The sequence below is a fragment of the Ceratotherium simum genome, chromosome 26, assembly GCF_057802395.1.
Source record: "Ceratotherium simum simum isolate JZ-2026a chromosome 26, ASM5780239v1, whole genome shotgun sequence".
NCBI lineage: Eukaryota > Metazoa > Chordata > Mammalia > Perissodactyla > Rhinocerotidae > Ceratotherium > Ceratotherium simum.
In genome coordinates, this window is record NC_141925.1 from 947,304 (window position 1) to 962,854 (window position 15,551).

The 15,551-nt window shown below is 51.3% G+C and overlaps 1 protein-coding gene across 1 annotated transcript in view; it reads right to left on the minus strand.

Annotated features, from left to right (window-relative positions):
- The window catches only part of LOC147913509 (lipase maturation factor 1-like), a 31,823-nt gene that overhangs the window by 9,506 nt on the left and 6,766 nt on the right, over positions 1 to 15,551 (minus strand). The window contains exon 2 of the mRNA XM_087449331.1: positions 10,230 to 10,539. Within this exon, the coding sequence (XP_087305457.1) occupies positions 10,230 to 10,539 (310 nt within the window). The remainder of the gene's footprint in view (positions 1 to 10,229; positions 10,540 to 15,551) is intronic.

Here is a 15,551-nt window from a genome sequence, read left to right on the forward strand (position 1 = left end):
GTGGAGGGGACACCCGTCCCCAGGCGCCCTGAGTGGAGGTGCGGGTGGAGGGGACACCCGTCCCCAGGTGCTCTGAGTGGAGGGGTGGAGCCCTGAGGTCCAGCAGGCTGCTCACCCCACACAGCCAGCACAGGGCTACGCCCACAACAGGCCAATCAAAAAATATTTTGGGAAAAAGTAAACGTAATACTTGGTTTTCCTACAGAAAATAATTTCCATCAAACACCATAAAAATGTCCTACCCTAGAACCTGCAAGTTTAAAGGATACTCCATTATCCTGAGCACCGATTATTAGCAAAGAGACTCTAAATAAAAGGAATTTGGTGGTTTGTCTGCAGGGCGAAGGGTCTGGGAGAGGTCTGTCTTCCCTGTGGATCCTATTAGAACATCGGGGTCCTCGCCACCGCGTGGGGGCTTCCACCACGTGCTGATTCACTTCACGCCCTTGGCACAGGAAGAGTCAGCACAGACATGTTCAGGGACCCAAATCATAGAATGTAGTCCCTACAACAAAACGGAGCTACCCGGGGTGGGAGGGCATGCAGCCTTGGACAACTGCTCCTCACCCATCCCGTTCACCACCAGATCCACCACCTGGACTCAGGGACAAAATGACCACAGCCACCTGGAACCCAGACTGCCACCTGTCACTGAGGAGTAACCAGAAACGAGCCCTGACTCGCCACAGCCTGCATGAACCCCAGAAGCCTCAGGCTGGGTGAGGGACTCCATTTCTAGGAAACGTCCAGAAGAGGAGAATCCACAGAGACAGGAAGCCGAGGAGTGGGTGCCAGGCTGGGGCGCAGGGGTGTGTGAGGCTAAGGGGTACGGGTTTCTTTTGGGGGTGATGAAATGTTTTCAACTTAGACAGTGGGGATGGTTGCAGAACCCTGTGAACATATGAAACCACGGACCTCTACACTTCGCATGGTTAAATTTTATGGTATGTAAAGTATACCTCTGGGCCGGCCCCGTGGCTTAGTGGTTAAGTGCGTGCGCTCTGCTGCTGGCGGCCCGGGTTCGGATCCCGGGCGTGCACCAACGCACCGCTTCTCTGGCCATACTTAGGCTGCGTCCCACATACAGCAACTAGAAGGATGTGCAACTATGACATACAACTATCTACTGGGGCTTTGGGGAAAAAAAGGAGGAGGATTGGCAATAGATGTTAGCTCAGGGCTGGTCTTCCTCAGCAAAAAGAGGAGGATTAGCATGGATGTTAGCTCAGGGCTGATCTTCCTCACAAAAAAAAAAAAAAACCATACCTCAGTAAAAATGTTAGGAAAAAAATGGTGGTTTAATGAAATAGGTATGAATGTGAATGGAAGGATACGGAGCCTGCGATCTGCTTTGAGCCCTCAGTGAGGAGAGGCAGCACCCGGGGCAGAGCAACGCCCAGAGCGTGGGCACAGTTCCAGGGCTGCGGCCACCTGCTCTGAGCACGTGCGTGATCTTGCTCAGTGAAGTCCGGACGCGGCCTGTGTGACACGGGGGCATGGGGAGGGACTGAGTGCCAAACGCCGCTCGCTAAGAGTCGGGTGTGCTGGCGGCCTGGGCCATCAGAGACACAGACTATGCAGGTAACAAAATAACACAATGTCTGGGATCTGCTCTGCACTCCAGAAAAGAGAAGTTGGGAGGGAGAGAGCACATGAATAAGTGTGCACGGGGCTCTCTGCAGTGATGTCACGGCCATACCAGGACGTTCTGGTGAACGAGGACCACACAGACGGCAGCAGTCCCAGAAGAGTAGCCTCATAGAGCCCAGGCGTGTAGCAGGCTGCACTGTCCAGGTTTGTGTAAGTGCACGCCATGATGTTCGCACAACGATGCAATCAACCAGTGACGCATTTCTCAGAATGTGTCCCTGTCATTAAGTGATATTAAGTGACACACAACTGTACACTCTGTACTTCTGAACAGGTTTCTAAGTTTCCATAATAAAACCTCTAAAACAGCCAGTGTATGCACCGGCTAATGCAAGAAATAAGTTTACGTGGTAAATTCTCCCAATAAATAATCTTGTTGACTGCAGACAGGAAAAGGGGCTGATTTTTACACACTCATGAGGGATGAATATTTCACGTTTTTCATCAGCCCAGATGGGAGGAGACTGAAGGCTCCTGCCCACAGCCTGGGCCCCATGGACACAGCGTCCCCGTGGGAAACAGGGACAGCCTGTGGTGCTATCGCTGTCATCTCTGCTGAGGGTGTTTGAAAATACGTTCTTTTGTAACGTCCCCTGTTTTGAGTTTTGAATTTCAAGGCTGCCTAATATATAGGAGGTTGTACCTAATGATATGAAAAACTAAATGTTTTCACTACTTTTATAGCTTATATTATGTTTTTTTAGTAGCTGAAACTTATTCTAGAAGAGATGGCCACCCATGGAGCTATTTGGGGAACTACTATTTTCCTCTTTAAAGAAGCTCAAGTCCTTCCTTGTTTGAGAGACCCCGATTTTGCTCCCAAATGGTCTGTGTTGGCACTGTTGGACAGGGCCCTCCCAGCCGTGGGGGGCGTGTGTCCGTGTGAAGGAAGGAGAGGCCCGAGAAGGCAGGAGCCCTGAGAGCCGCCGGCCTCCCAGGGGAAGAGCTGCCCTCCACACAAAGCAGTGTCGTCCACGGCCCCTCTGCTCGTTCTACCCCAGCAACTTCCACACGAGGCTCCTATTCTTACAGAGCCTCTGACTGAAAAAGTACATCCACTTTTCACTTTGTAAAAGGCTTCATGGACAGATATGTGTTAAATGACGCTGCCTTGGCTGTGAACTCACTAGAGTTCTCCCACTTTGTTGCCTGATATGGAGAGCTCCTGGAAGGGCCGCTCAGGAAGCAGGGAGACGGGAATTCGCAATACAGCGTGTTCTTCTCAGCCACACCAATTCCTGATCCATGTCTGTGGCTGATCACGTCACCCACACTGAAGTCCCTGTCACGTGGTGACAGCCAAACAGAAGCAGCTCAGGATGAAAATGCCCCAGGAACCGAGGCAGCGGCCTCAGCGTGCCCAAGCTGTCAGCAGGCCCACCTCCACCTCTGCTGAACAGTGTCACAGGACCACGGGGTGTGGGGCATCATCCAGGCGGCAGGACGTGGGACCCACCACGGCACCAGCAAGGCCACGTCTTGGTACCACTGTGCAAGAGCGAAGACCACCAGCCCCTCCCACAGCTGTGTCCCAGGAGAGGGGCTCTGGGACTAGTGGACATTTGTGACCGCACCCCTTGGCCAAGGGTACAAGGGCTTGCCTATCAAGTGCAGGGGACAGCTCCGCCCTCCTCCCTCGCCACGTGGGGACCGGGCTCCCGTGGCACTGGGTATGCAAGACCGCCACTACCGCAGAATGGAAACAGCACCATTCTACTCCCCAGAACCTCTAAAACAGAATGTTTTAGAGTGTGTCCTGGAGGCAGGAATTCATTTTTATGCCTCAAATCTATCTACCCCTGGTAAAATCTACCCGGGCTTTGGACCAGGGTGGGGACAGCGGTGGAAACAGCGCTGCGGGTCCTCACAGAACGTCATTGTGTTTAAGGCCTGGAGCCATAATGAGGTTTCCATCCTTGATAGTAGGAATGGAGCGGCCACGCAGAATGTCCCGTGGCACTGGCCCTGTCCCCTGAGCATCTCCTGCGGCCGCTGGCATCTGCTCCCAGCATTCTTTAAAGTCGATACCCTGTCCCCTCTCTCAGAGGAAAGTGCCAGAGGCGGCTTCCTCTGCAGGAAGGGACCCCCTGCGCCTCCCCGACCTCCAGTCCAAGTTTCTAGAGATAATCCTTTCTTCTTTTTGGGGGGCCAGGAAGGTGAGGAAGAGACAAGGACAGTTGTACAGCCACCCTTAATAGCAACAAAGCAGCCCTTTAGGATTACTGCCAAAGTAAAGCACAGATGAAAGGACCAGAAATCCAACTTTCTGGAAAAGCTGATGCTAACTGAAGAAATGAGCAGCAGTCACAACTGCAGCCCCCACGGTTCTGTGAGGTTCCATTGTTTTCGACAGGACGGTGCTATTCATCCTTAGATGCATCTTTAAGATCACTGAAATTTTATGCAACAACAGTTAGTGAACCCTGGTTCTCACTCTCCTAAGTGTCGCTGATCCTCGAGATGTTTAAACTCCTACAGCAAGAGGACAGACAACCACAGCACAGACACACGGAGGAGTCCACACTGACGTGACCAGTGACTGAATGACTGTGGGACGGGAGGCCATCCCCATGCGGGGGGTCCCACACAATCGCAGAGGTGCGCCGCTGCCAGGAGTCCTCGCGTGAGGCTGTGCGTCATGACTTCTCCACGTGAGAACGCACAGAATGGACCTGGGACAGAAGAAGCTCTGACAGAAGAGACACTTGAGAGACGCCTCGGCCGGGAGACCAGGCGACACCAGCAGAAACGAGCATGGACCCGATGGATGTGAGGGCGTTCTACCCACTGGCTCACAGGAGCCAACGCTTCCTCAAGGTGGAGGCCCCCAGAGTGTCTGCCACCGGGGTGCCGAGCCACCTTCCCATTTCCTGTCCTGGGAGCGCAGTGCAGTCACCTGTCCCACGTGAGAAGAAACAACGGGTGCCAGAAAGGCCCCCAGCTGTCTGCTGCACCCCTCCTTCGGAAGGTAGAGAGCTTCCCAACCAACCAAGCAAGAAGAAAACCAGAGCCTAAGAAAATGCCACCAAGGGGGCTGGCCCAGTGGCGTAGAGGTTAAGTTCACGTGCTCCGCTTCGGCGGCCCAGGGTTCACCAATTTGGATCCTGGGCACAGACCTACATACCGCTCATCAAGCCATGCTGAGGCGGCGTCCCGCATGGAGCAACTGGAAGGATGTACAACTATGACATACAACTTATCTACTGGGGCTCTGGGGAGAAAAAAGCGAAAAAGGAGGAAGATTGGCAACAGATGTTAGCTCAGGCCCAATCTTCCTTGAAAAAAAAAATATATATACATATAAAAAAAGAAAATGCTACAAAGGAAGTGAACATGCTTCCCTTTCCCGCCCACCAGCTAGCACAGCCCCAGCGAAGTCCAAGGCATTCCCTCACCCGGCCCGCAGCTCTGAGCCCCCAGGCCCACTTTGTAAGTCGTCGTCTACTCAAACCAGGACCTTTAGAGCCCACTTTCCCGGGGACATGGGGGTCACTCCCATTCCCTATAAGGGGCATGGCAGCAGCCCTGGTCTGAGAGGCGACAAGTCCCGGCTTGCAGGGCCTGAAGGGCCAAGAACGTGCCCGCCCTGGTCTTCAACAGGAGGGCAGGGGCAGGGGAACAGGGAGGGCACCAGGTAAATGAAGAGACCACACTGCATCATCTTAGATTTGGCCAACGTAGGAAAATACCATGTTTTAACTGCCCGTGCCTTGAACGGCAGAAGCCCCAAAAGAGGCTGGCACATGTGTCCTCAACAAACCACAACGGCATGTGAGAAGGAGAGCTGAGGCCTATCATGAACTTGGGGCCACTCTCATGCTGGCAGCGGAAGAAGGTTCTGGAAACACTTGGTGGGTAAAATCAGGAGGATGTGGAGTTGGTGAGACATGAAGGAAGTGGGGAGAGTCATGGACGGGTCTCAGGCCTCCCTGGGTCCCACCTCGTGATGTGCTGACTGTGGAACTGGGGACACAGAGCCACGGGGACAACCACAGGCCAGGCGTCCACGGGCCGGGATTGGGCCTCAGGGCAGCAGAGTGACCAGCGTGGCAGCACTTACAGCTCACGGCCCGGCCCATGCCTGACCACATGCCACACCGCCTTTGGGTCTGAAGCTTGGGGGAGGACCCACCAGAGAGAGCTGAAACCAAGCCGAGGGGCAGCTGCCCCCAGCTGGCCCTCCATCTGGTTCCCTTGTTCCTACCGACAAGGCAGGAGCGCTGTGTCCACCTGGCTATCGCCTGTCCCCACTCTCTCCCTCCTGCTGGGCCTCCTGCCACGCCTACTGCCACCACGAGACAAGGAGTTCACAAAATCAGTCTTCTTGGGTTCCTCTGAAAGCACGCGTCCTCTGCTTCCCGACCTGAGGACAGGGTCATTACCCTGCCAGCACTGTCTGCATGAGTGCAGCCACTCTCCTCGGAACAGAAGACTTTCAGTCACTGCCGTCACAAAGTGGACTCATCAGGCTCCCAGCGGAGTGTCAGGACCTCACCAGGAGAGCAAGAGAAGGAAAGTCACGGTTCTGGATCGTACAGGATGTCCTGTAAGGCTACCTGGCCCCACCCTGCGACCCCAACCCTGGAGTCTCACGGTGCCACTGAGCACGAGGTTTCACCTCCTCGGTCGGCAGCAACGCAGGATCCCACATCCACCGAGAACGTGCATCTCCAACGCTGGGACTGCGGCACGGACCCAGTCCGAGTCAGGCAGAAGCTGAGAGGCTCCCACGTGAGAGAAGGGAGAGACAGAGGGTCCACTGCACGCATGCGCAAAGCTGGGCGGATGTGGTGCCACTGCCACATGACCCCAGTGCAGGGCTGTACCTGCCCAGTGCCTCCTGCCCCATGGGGGCTTCCTGTCCCCGCCGCGGGACGCCACCCAGACAAGACTTGAAAGACGTTCCATCAACGGTGTCCATTATCCGAGCATCTCATCGCAAACAAAGATTCTTTTCTCTCAACTTAAAATAAACAGGACGTGAAAGGAACCGACTGTGATTAACTCTCATTTTGGGGTATCAAGAAAAAGAAAGCCTGTTTCCATTCAAGGGGTCCTCACCCTCAGTACGTTTTCAGTGTCACACTAACAATCCAAACACTATTATCCATCAGGGAAACTGAGTCAGGGCTGAGCTGAGAACACCTTTGAGGTAGAGGGGCCTGGATCATGCTCTCCACCTCAGCGGGTACTCACGTGATCTGCCCCATGGCCCCCACGGCTATGCCAAAATGAGCAGCGCGCGCTGCAGCCGTGACGTGGACGTTTGGCATCAGGAACACGGTAAATACACCACTGGTCTCCACTGACAGTGTTTGTTTTTTTTTACACTTTTCACTTAAAACATCTCATGCATCATTTCTGAGAAGATATGGTTTTATTTCATTTTGCTTTAGCAGGCTTAAATTAATACAAATCACATTTTTTAACATTCCCCAGGGGAGGGGAGCAGAATCTCTTTTCCAATGAAAAAACACAAAACTATTTTTGGCCACACAGACTGGTTTTCAAAAATTTAAACGTGGGCTTAATCTTTCCTGAACAGTGTATTCTAGACATACTGGGAAATACTTTTTAAAGTAAAACTTCAAGGCGATATGATTTCTCCTGGTTGCTAGGCACGGTAAGGGTGGCCCCAGCCACACGTACAGGCGGAGCGCGTCACCTCTTGCTCTCTGTAACTCAACTGTTATCCTGGGACGGAGGTACCTAGAACTCCCCCTCCTCTGGCGTGGACTAAAATCACTTGTCTCAAGAAACAGCAGCCTCTTAGACATCACAGAGAAACCCAGCCAGAGTCCTCCTGTGCTGGCTGACGTCTACTGACCAGGAGAGCCTGGAGGCGGCAGTGACCGCCTGTGGCCGGCATGGGGTCAGACGCCCCGAGGTGGCAGCACCCCATGAATTACATGTGGGAAGGAGCAGGTGGGAGTGAAGGAAGCCTCAGTCACCTCACAGCTGCCTGATGAGCGCGAGGCCTGCAGGGCAGCCCCTGAGATGGTGGACGGCGTGAGGCTTGGCCACAGCACACTCCACCTGACCGTGCCCTGGCCCTACCTCCACCTCACCACCCTACTCTTTAGGAAAAGAAAATGTGATAAATCAAATTTAAAATAACCTCTCTCTAGGAAACCAACCAACCAACAACAGGTTGTCTCCTGTGCCCGTGTACACACCTAATGCAGACGCACCCACGGGTGAGGAAGCTGCTGCCTGGCCCTTGGGCTCTCCTTCCCACACGCAGCTCACGCCACGACTCAGCGGTGCCCAAGTTTCCCTGAGACCCTTCGGAAACTCGGGCCTTCTGACCAACACGGTGCATGCTCGTCAGCAGTAGCACACTGACACGAGGGTGCGGGCACCAGCAGAGTGCAGGGGGTTTCGGGGTGACGGAGACGCAAGTCTTCTTTTCTGCCGAGTGGATCGAGGGAAGTGTCACCATACCCACTGGCCCAGTCCCAGGACTAATCGGCCAGTCCCAGCACCAACTGGCTCAGTCCTAGCACTAAGCGGCCCACTCCCAGCACCAAGCAGCGCAGGCCCAGCACCAGCCAGCCCAGGCCCAGCACCAAGCGGCCCAGGCCCAGCACCAATTGGCTCAGGCCTAGCACCAAGCGGCCCACTCCCAGCACCAAGCAGCCCAGGCCCAGCACCAAGCGGCCCAGGCCCAGCACCAGCCAGCCCAGTTCCAGCACTAAGCGGGCCAGTCCCAGCACTAAGTGGCCCTCCCACAGCAGGAGGAGGCCGGCAAGAGCCATGGCCACACTCCCAATCAAAGCCGGCAGGCATGTGCACACAGGACCACGGGACCAGGAGACCAGGGGGCAGGCAACAGGAGCTGAGAAGGGACCCCAGACGGTGTCCCACCCACAGCCACAGCCATGGACCACTTGAAACAAACCAGCAGGGTGGAGCTGAAGGTCAGCCCAGGAACCAGACCAAGACTGCCTGGGTTAAAGCTGTCTCGGAGGCGTGGCTGTCGTGACCCAGGCCTGGGCGAGCCCCTCCACCTGGGGCCAGCTCCGCAGACAGTCAGACCAAAGACAAAAGCCTCTCTCCCAGGGACAGATGGGCCCCGCGGGGACATCACCACAGCAGATGCTTTTGCACGTCTACACGACCCCCTCACGTCTACACAGACCACCACGCGTCTACACGGACCCCTGCATGTCTACCTGGACCCCCGCACGCCTAGACGACCCCCGCACACCTACACAGATCCCCACGTGTCTACACAGACACCGATCCCTACATCTGCTTCTTGCATGTCTACACAGATCCCCACCGATCTACACAGATCCTGACGCTCCACGTCTACTTCCTGTATGTCTACACAGACCCCCACACGTCTACACAGATCTCCACCCATCTACACAGACACTGATCTCCATGTCTGCTTCCTGCACATCTACACAGATCCCCACCAATCTACACAGATCTTGACGCTCCATGTCTACTTCCTGCACATCTACACAGACCCCCGCATGTCTACACAGATCCCCACCCGTCTACACAGACACCAACCCCCATGTGTGCTTCCTGCACGTCTACACAGACCCCCGCATGTCTACACAGATCCCCACCCGTCTACACAGACACCAACCCCCATGTGTGCTTCCTGCACGTCTACATAGACCCCCGCATGTCTACACAGATCCCCACCCGTCTACACAGACACCAACCCCCATGTGTGCTTCCTGCACGTCTACACAGACCCCCACATGTCTACACAGATTCCCACCCGTCTACACAGACACTGACCCCCACGTCTGCTTCCTGCACGTCTACACAGACCCCGACACATCCACACTGATCCCCACGTTTACACAGACACTGACCCCCACATCTGCTTCCTGCACGTCTACACAGATGCCGGCCCCCGACCGCAGAGGCTTCATCTTCCCTGAGAGAGTCCTCTGCTTCCTCTGGTAGGTGGTTCTTCCCTGTTCTGGAACTCAAACTTGAATGAAGAATGGATCCCCCTCCTCTGACCCACTCAAACACACCACAACACCTCATGGCCCCCGGACTTTCATCCAGGCCCCCAGCCACCCTGCCTGACGCGCCTGCCTGCCTTCCCACAGGGCACCTCCAGGAGCGCCACCACCATCTCTGATGGGTCTGGCACTGGAGCCTACTGCCCCGCAGGGCTGGCCCGATCTGTGACCCCCGGTACGAGCTGGTAATGGTTCCTCCTGACAAGGAAGGGGCAGGGGAGGAGCAGAAGCAGTAAGCCTCCAGATCAAGCCCCGCCACCAGGTGCTCCCAGAGCTCGCTCAGCCACGTCCACCTCCATCTCACGGTCCCCCGGCCCCACGAGACTAGCAACATGGTCTCAGGTGCGGTCAGGCCGCTCCCAGCCGTACTGTGATCATTCCCACAGAAGGATGTGGGTTGATTTCGAGTAGCAGTCTCCACCACCGCCTAATTAAAATAACGACATTCTTCTGGACTAATGTAAGAGAAAGCTAGCGCAGTCTCTCCAGCTGCCAGGAGACTGCCGTCCGTTCTGGGTGTAATATCCCCGGACGCTGAGTTACAGCATGCCTGGATTACAGTGCCCAGTGCCTCCTACTTACCAGACCTGTCCCACATTGACCAGGGACATGTAGAGGACCCAGAGAGCAGCCATGAGAACCATATTGGCGCAGCCAGTGACCAGGACAAAAGATGAGACGCCCAACCCGAGAAGCGCGATGGCGTCCAGATTGGCATCCATGTGTGACCAGTCCAGCAGCCAGATGAGTGTCGGGGCATAGCTCACGGCGTCCCAGCCGGCCCACCCCTGGAAGTGCTGCTGCACACTCCTCAGGTACAGTCTGCAGGGCAGCAGGCCGCTGTCTCCAATCAGCTGCTTGTTCTGACGGAAGGCCACCAAGAACGCCACAACTGGAAGAAAAAGAAGACAAAAGGAATGCAGGCAGGAACACACTGTCTGTGGGCACCCATGGGCGCTTTTCAGATGAGCAGGGGGCTTGGCTGGCGAGAAGACGAGGCAGAGTGTGACCAATGGTTTGGAATCCAAGCATGGACTCAAGGGGTCTGAGTATGTCTCAGGATCTGGGGGGAGTCACCGTGTATATGGACATGTACATATGCCTAGATGTGTTGTATCTGCTCGTACTCATTGCGTGCATACATATAAAACAGGCGTGCATTTACAGTGAACATGGGCCCGGTCACGTTTAAGTGGTTAGTCTCCATCCAGATGGCACTCAGCATTCGCCACCGTAAAATACCTCCTGATAACTGGGGGTCCGGGCAGTGCTGCTCCTAGGACGTGCCTGAAGCTCACGATACTGCTTTCATGTGAGGCAGGACTGCCCTCCCTTCAAACCACGAGTTTCTGAATTCATTACCCCCACAAGAGCATGTCCACGTGCCCTGGGCTCTAGTGTTTGCACAGACATGTTTGCACATAGAGGCTACGGGAGTGAGCGCAGCACTCTGTCTGTGAACGTGCAGAAGAGGGAAATCACGGCCCAAGAGAGGAGAGGCAGGACCAAAGGCGGCCTCGGGGCAGCTCCCTACGCCAGGGACGACCGTGGAGACACGCCGGGTGGAAAGCACTCACACTGAAGGGGATGTGGATCCGTGAACACAGCCGCGCTTTGTAGAAAGTTAAACAATGCTGTGCGTTTCCACAGCAAATGAAAATGTACTGTGCAGGCCGGCCCCGTGGCTTAGCGGTTAAGTGCTCGCGCTCCGCTACTGGCAGCCCGGGTTCGGATCCTGGGCGCGCACCGACACACCGCTTCTCCGGCCATGCTGAGGCCGCGTCCCACATACAGCAACTAGAAGGATGTGCAACTATCACATACAACTATCTACTGAGGCTTTGGGGGGGGGAAAAAAAAGGAGGAGGATTGGCAATAGATGTTAGCTCAGAGCAGGTCTTCCTCAGCAAAAAGAGGAGGATTAGCATGGATGTTAGCTCCGGGCTGATCTTCCTCACAAAAAAGAAAATGCACCACGGGCAGGGCTGAGGTGGAGGTAGGGAACACGGTGGGGGTTCAGGCTGAGAGGTGTAACATTTGCCATCCACCCTCGGAGGAGAGCATGCGACTCCCGGTCTAGAGCAGGAACAGTGACAACGAACCCTGTGCTTGTAGCAATGTGAGTGACACACAGGAGACAAAGCACAGAGGCTGGCGGGAGACATGGGGACTACGCTCTCAGAAGGACCTTCCACGACACAGAGAGCAGCACAGGCGCACCTCAGAGCTACTGTGGGATCCGGTCCAGACTACTGCCATGAAGTGGGGACCACCATGAAGTGGGGCATGCCTGCACACTACTACGTGAAGGGAGACTCAGTTAACTTAAAAGGTATATCTTAAGTCCTGTTGGGGAGCAAAAAAAATTTTTAAACAATTCTAAGCAATAAATCAATACAGATACTAAAATGGAATCATATAAACGTTCAATTAGCCAAAGAGAAGGCAGGAAAAGAGGAAAAAAGACAAAGAACACAAGGAACAAAGAATAATAACTAGCGAGATGGTGGATTTTACTCCATCACTCTACACGGGAAAGTTCCAAACACAGGAATACAGACAGAAATTGTCAGACTGCATACAACAGCAGGACTGAAATCTATGCTGTCTACAAGAAATCCACTTTAAATATAAAGACATAGGTTAGTTAAAAGAAAAGCACAGAAAAAGATACATCCTGCTAACGCAAATCAAAAAAAGCTAGATGGCTATATTAAAACCAGATAAAATAGACATAAAAGCAAGGAGTACTACAAGGGATACAAAAGGACAGTGCATGTGAGACGGGTCAGCAAACGGACACGAACCTGACGACAAAGCTACGTATATGGAAACGGACAACCTGATCCCTGTGGGTCCATATTCTATGTATGGATTAGTTAACTTGACCTAGCTGACACTACGGACTGCCGTGTAGTACTCAAAAGGAAGACACAACTATCTGACGTTTTTAGAACACTCTACCCAGCAGCAAAATATATATAATTCTCAAGTATACGTGGAACAGTCACCAACACACACCAAATTGTGACTCATAAAACAAATATATCAAAAAGAAATGAAATCTACAAAGTATGTTAGCTGACCACATAGAATTAAACTATAAATCAGTAATAGGACATTACTTGGAAACATATCCAAATCTTTGGTGATTAAACCACGCACTTCTAAATAAACTATGAATTAAAAAAAAAAAAAAAAAGAGGCACAAGAGAAACTACAAGATATTTCTTAACTGAATGAAAATTGAAAACACAACATATCAAAAATTGTGGGATGCTGTTGAAGCTTAAAGGAAAATTTACAGTGAAATACTCACGTTTGAAAAACAGAAAGGTCCCAAATCTAAATTTCTACTTTAAGAAGTCAGAAAAAAAAGAGCAAATTACACACAAAACAAGCTGCAGGAAAGAAATTTTTTAAAATACAAGAACAGAAATCAATGAAAATGAGAGCAAGAAAAGAATAGAGAAAATCAATAAAACCAAAAGTTGGTTCTTTGAAAAGATCAACATAATTGATAGACCTCTAGCCAAAATAACCAAGAAAAAGAGAGAAGACACCAATATCAGGAATGAAAATGAGAATACTACTGTGGATCCTACAGACATTAAAAAGATAATAAAGGAATACTACAAATCTAAGACCATAAATTTGACAACTTAGATGAAAGAGACCAATTACTTACAAGACAAAACTACCAAAACTCACAAAGAAGAAATACATCACAACCAATTGCATCTCAGAAATGCAAGGCTGGTTCAACACTCAGACACCCACAGTGTAATTCACCATACTAGCAGACTTGATACGAAAAACCCTATGACAGTATCAAGAGACACACAACAAAGCACAGGACAAGACCCAACATCCATCCATGACAAAAACTTTCAGCAAATTAGCAAGAGAAGGGAACTCATCAGCCTCTGAAGGGTAGCTGTGAAAAACCTACAGCCAAGATCATCCTTTGGGATGAGTGACTGAACTATATTTTTATTTTATTATTATATTTTATATTATTTTATTTATTTTATTTTATTTTATTTATTTTGTGTGTGTGTGAGAGAGAGGAAGATCAGCCCTGAGCTAACATCTGCCAATCCTCCTCTTGGTGCTGAGGAAGCCTGGCCCTGGGCTAACATCCGGGCCCATCTTCCTCCACTTGATATAGGACACAGCCACAGCATGGCCTCAGAAGCAGTGGGTCGGTGCGCGCCTGGGATCCGAACCGGGCCACCTCAGCGGAGCGCGCACACATAACTGCTTGCGCCACCAGGCCGGTCTAAACACTTTCACCCTAAGGTTTAGAACAAATGAGGATCTCCCTCTTACCGCTCCTATTCAACACTGTAGGGGAAGTCCTAGCTAGTGCAAGAAGGCAAGTAAAAGAAATAAAAAGGCTTATGGATTGGAAAGGAAGAAATAAAACAGATGGCATGATTGGCTATATAGGAAATCCCAAAGAATCTACAAAAAAAAAAACCTCTCAGAACTAACAAGTGAGTTTATCAAGGTCACAGAATACAAGATCAACATACAAAAGTCAACTGTATGTCTATATATCAGCAATGCACAACTGTAATCTGAATTTAAAAAATTACAATAGCAATCCCAAAAAAGTGCATAGATAAAAATCTGACAAAATATATGCAGAATCTGTATGTGGAAAACTATAAAATGTTGATGAAAGAAATCAAAGACGACCTAAATAAATAGAGAGACATCATGTTTGCAGACTGGAAGACTCAGTATTCCTAAGATGTCGGTTCTCCCCGATTTGATCTCTAGATTCAACACAATCTCAATCAGAACATCCAACAAGCTCTTCTGCAGATACTGAAAAGCTGATTCTAAAATGTACATGGAGAGTCAGAAAAATCCTGAAGAACATCAGAGCTGGAGGATCAGAATTACTCAGTTTCAAGACTTACCTCAAAGCTACGGTAATCAAGACAGTGTGATGTGGACAAAAGGACAGACACAGAGACCATCGGGACGGAAGGGAGAGTCCAGAAACAGAGCCACACAAGTGTAGTCAACTTGTTTTTGACAAAGGTGCAAAGACAATTTAATGGAGAAAGTCTTTTCAACAAATGGTGCATCCATATGCAAAAAGATGAGCCTCAACACATACCTCACATCTCACACAAAAATTTACTCAAAAAGACCATGTAAAAGTATAGAACTTCTAGAAGGAAATACAGTTGAAAATCTATGTGACTTGGGTTTGGCAATGAGTTTTTAGATACAACACCAAAAGCCTGATCCATGAAAGAAAAAAACGATAAATTGTACTTTATCGAATGAAAAACTTTTGCTTTGTAAAAGACACTTTTTAAGGGAATGAAAAGACAAGCCACAGATTGGGGAAAAATATTTGCAAATCACATATCTAACAAACGACTTGTATCCAGAATGTTTCAAGTACCATTAAAACTCAACAATAGGGGTCAGCCTGGTGGCGCAAGCGGTTAAGTGCATGCGCTCCGCTGCGGCAGCCCGGGGCTCGCTGGTTCGGATCCTGGGCGTACACCAACGTACTGCTTGTCAAGCCATGCTGTGGCGGCGTCCCATATAAAGTGGAGGAAGATGGGCATGGATGTTAGCCCAGGGCCAGTCTTCCTCAGCAAAAAGAGGAGGATTAGCAGATGTTAGCTCAGGGCTGATCTTCCTCACACAAAAAAAATTAATTAATTAAAAAAAAACTCAACAATAAGAAACAAACAACCCAATTTTTAAAACGGCCAAAAGATGTGAACAGACACTGAAGTCATCTGATTCTCACAAAGAAGATACACAGACGGCAAATTAACACGTGAGAAGATGCTCAGCATCATCTGTTATTGGGGAAACGCCAATTAAAACCACAGTGCGATGTCACCACGCACCTATCATAACAGCCAA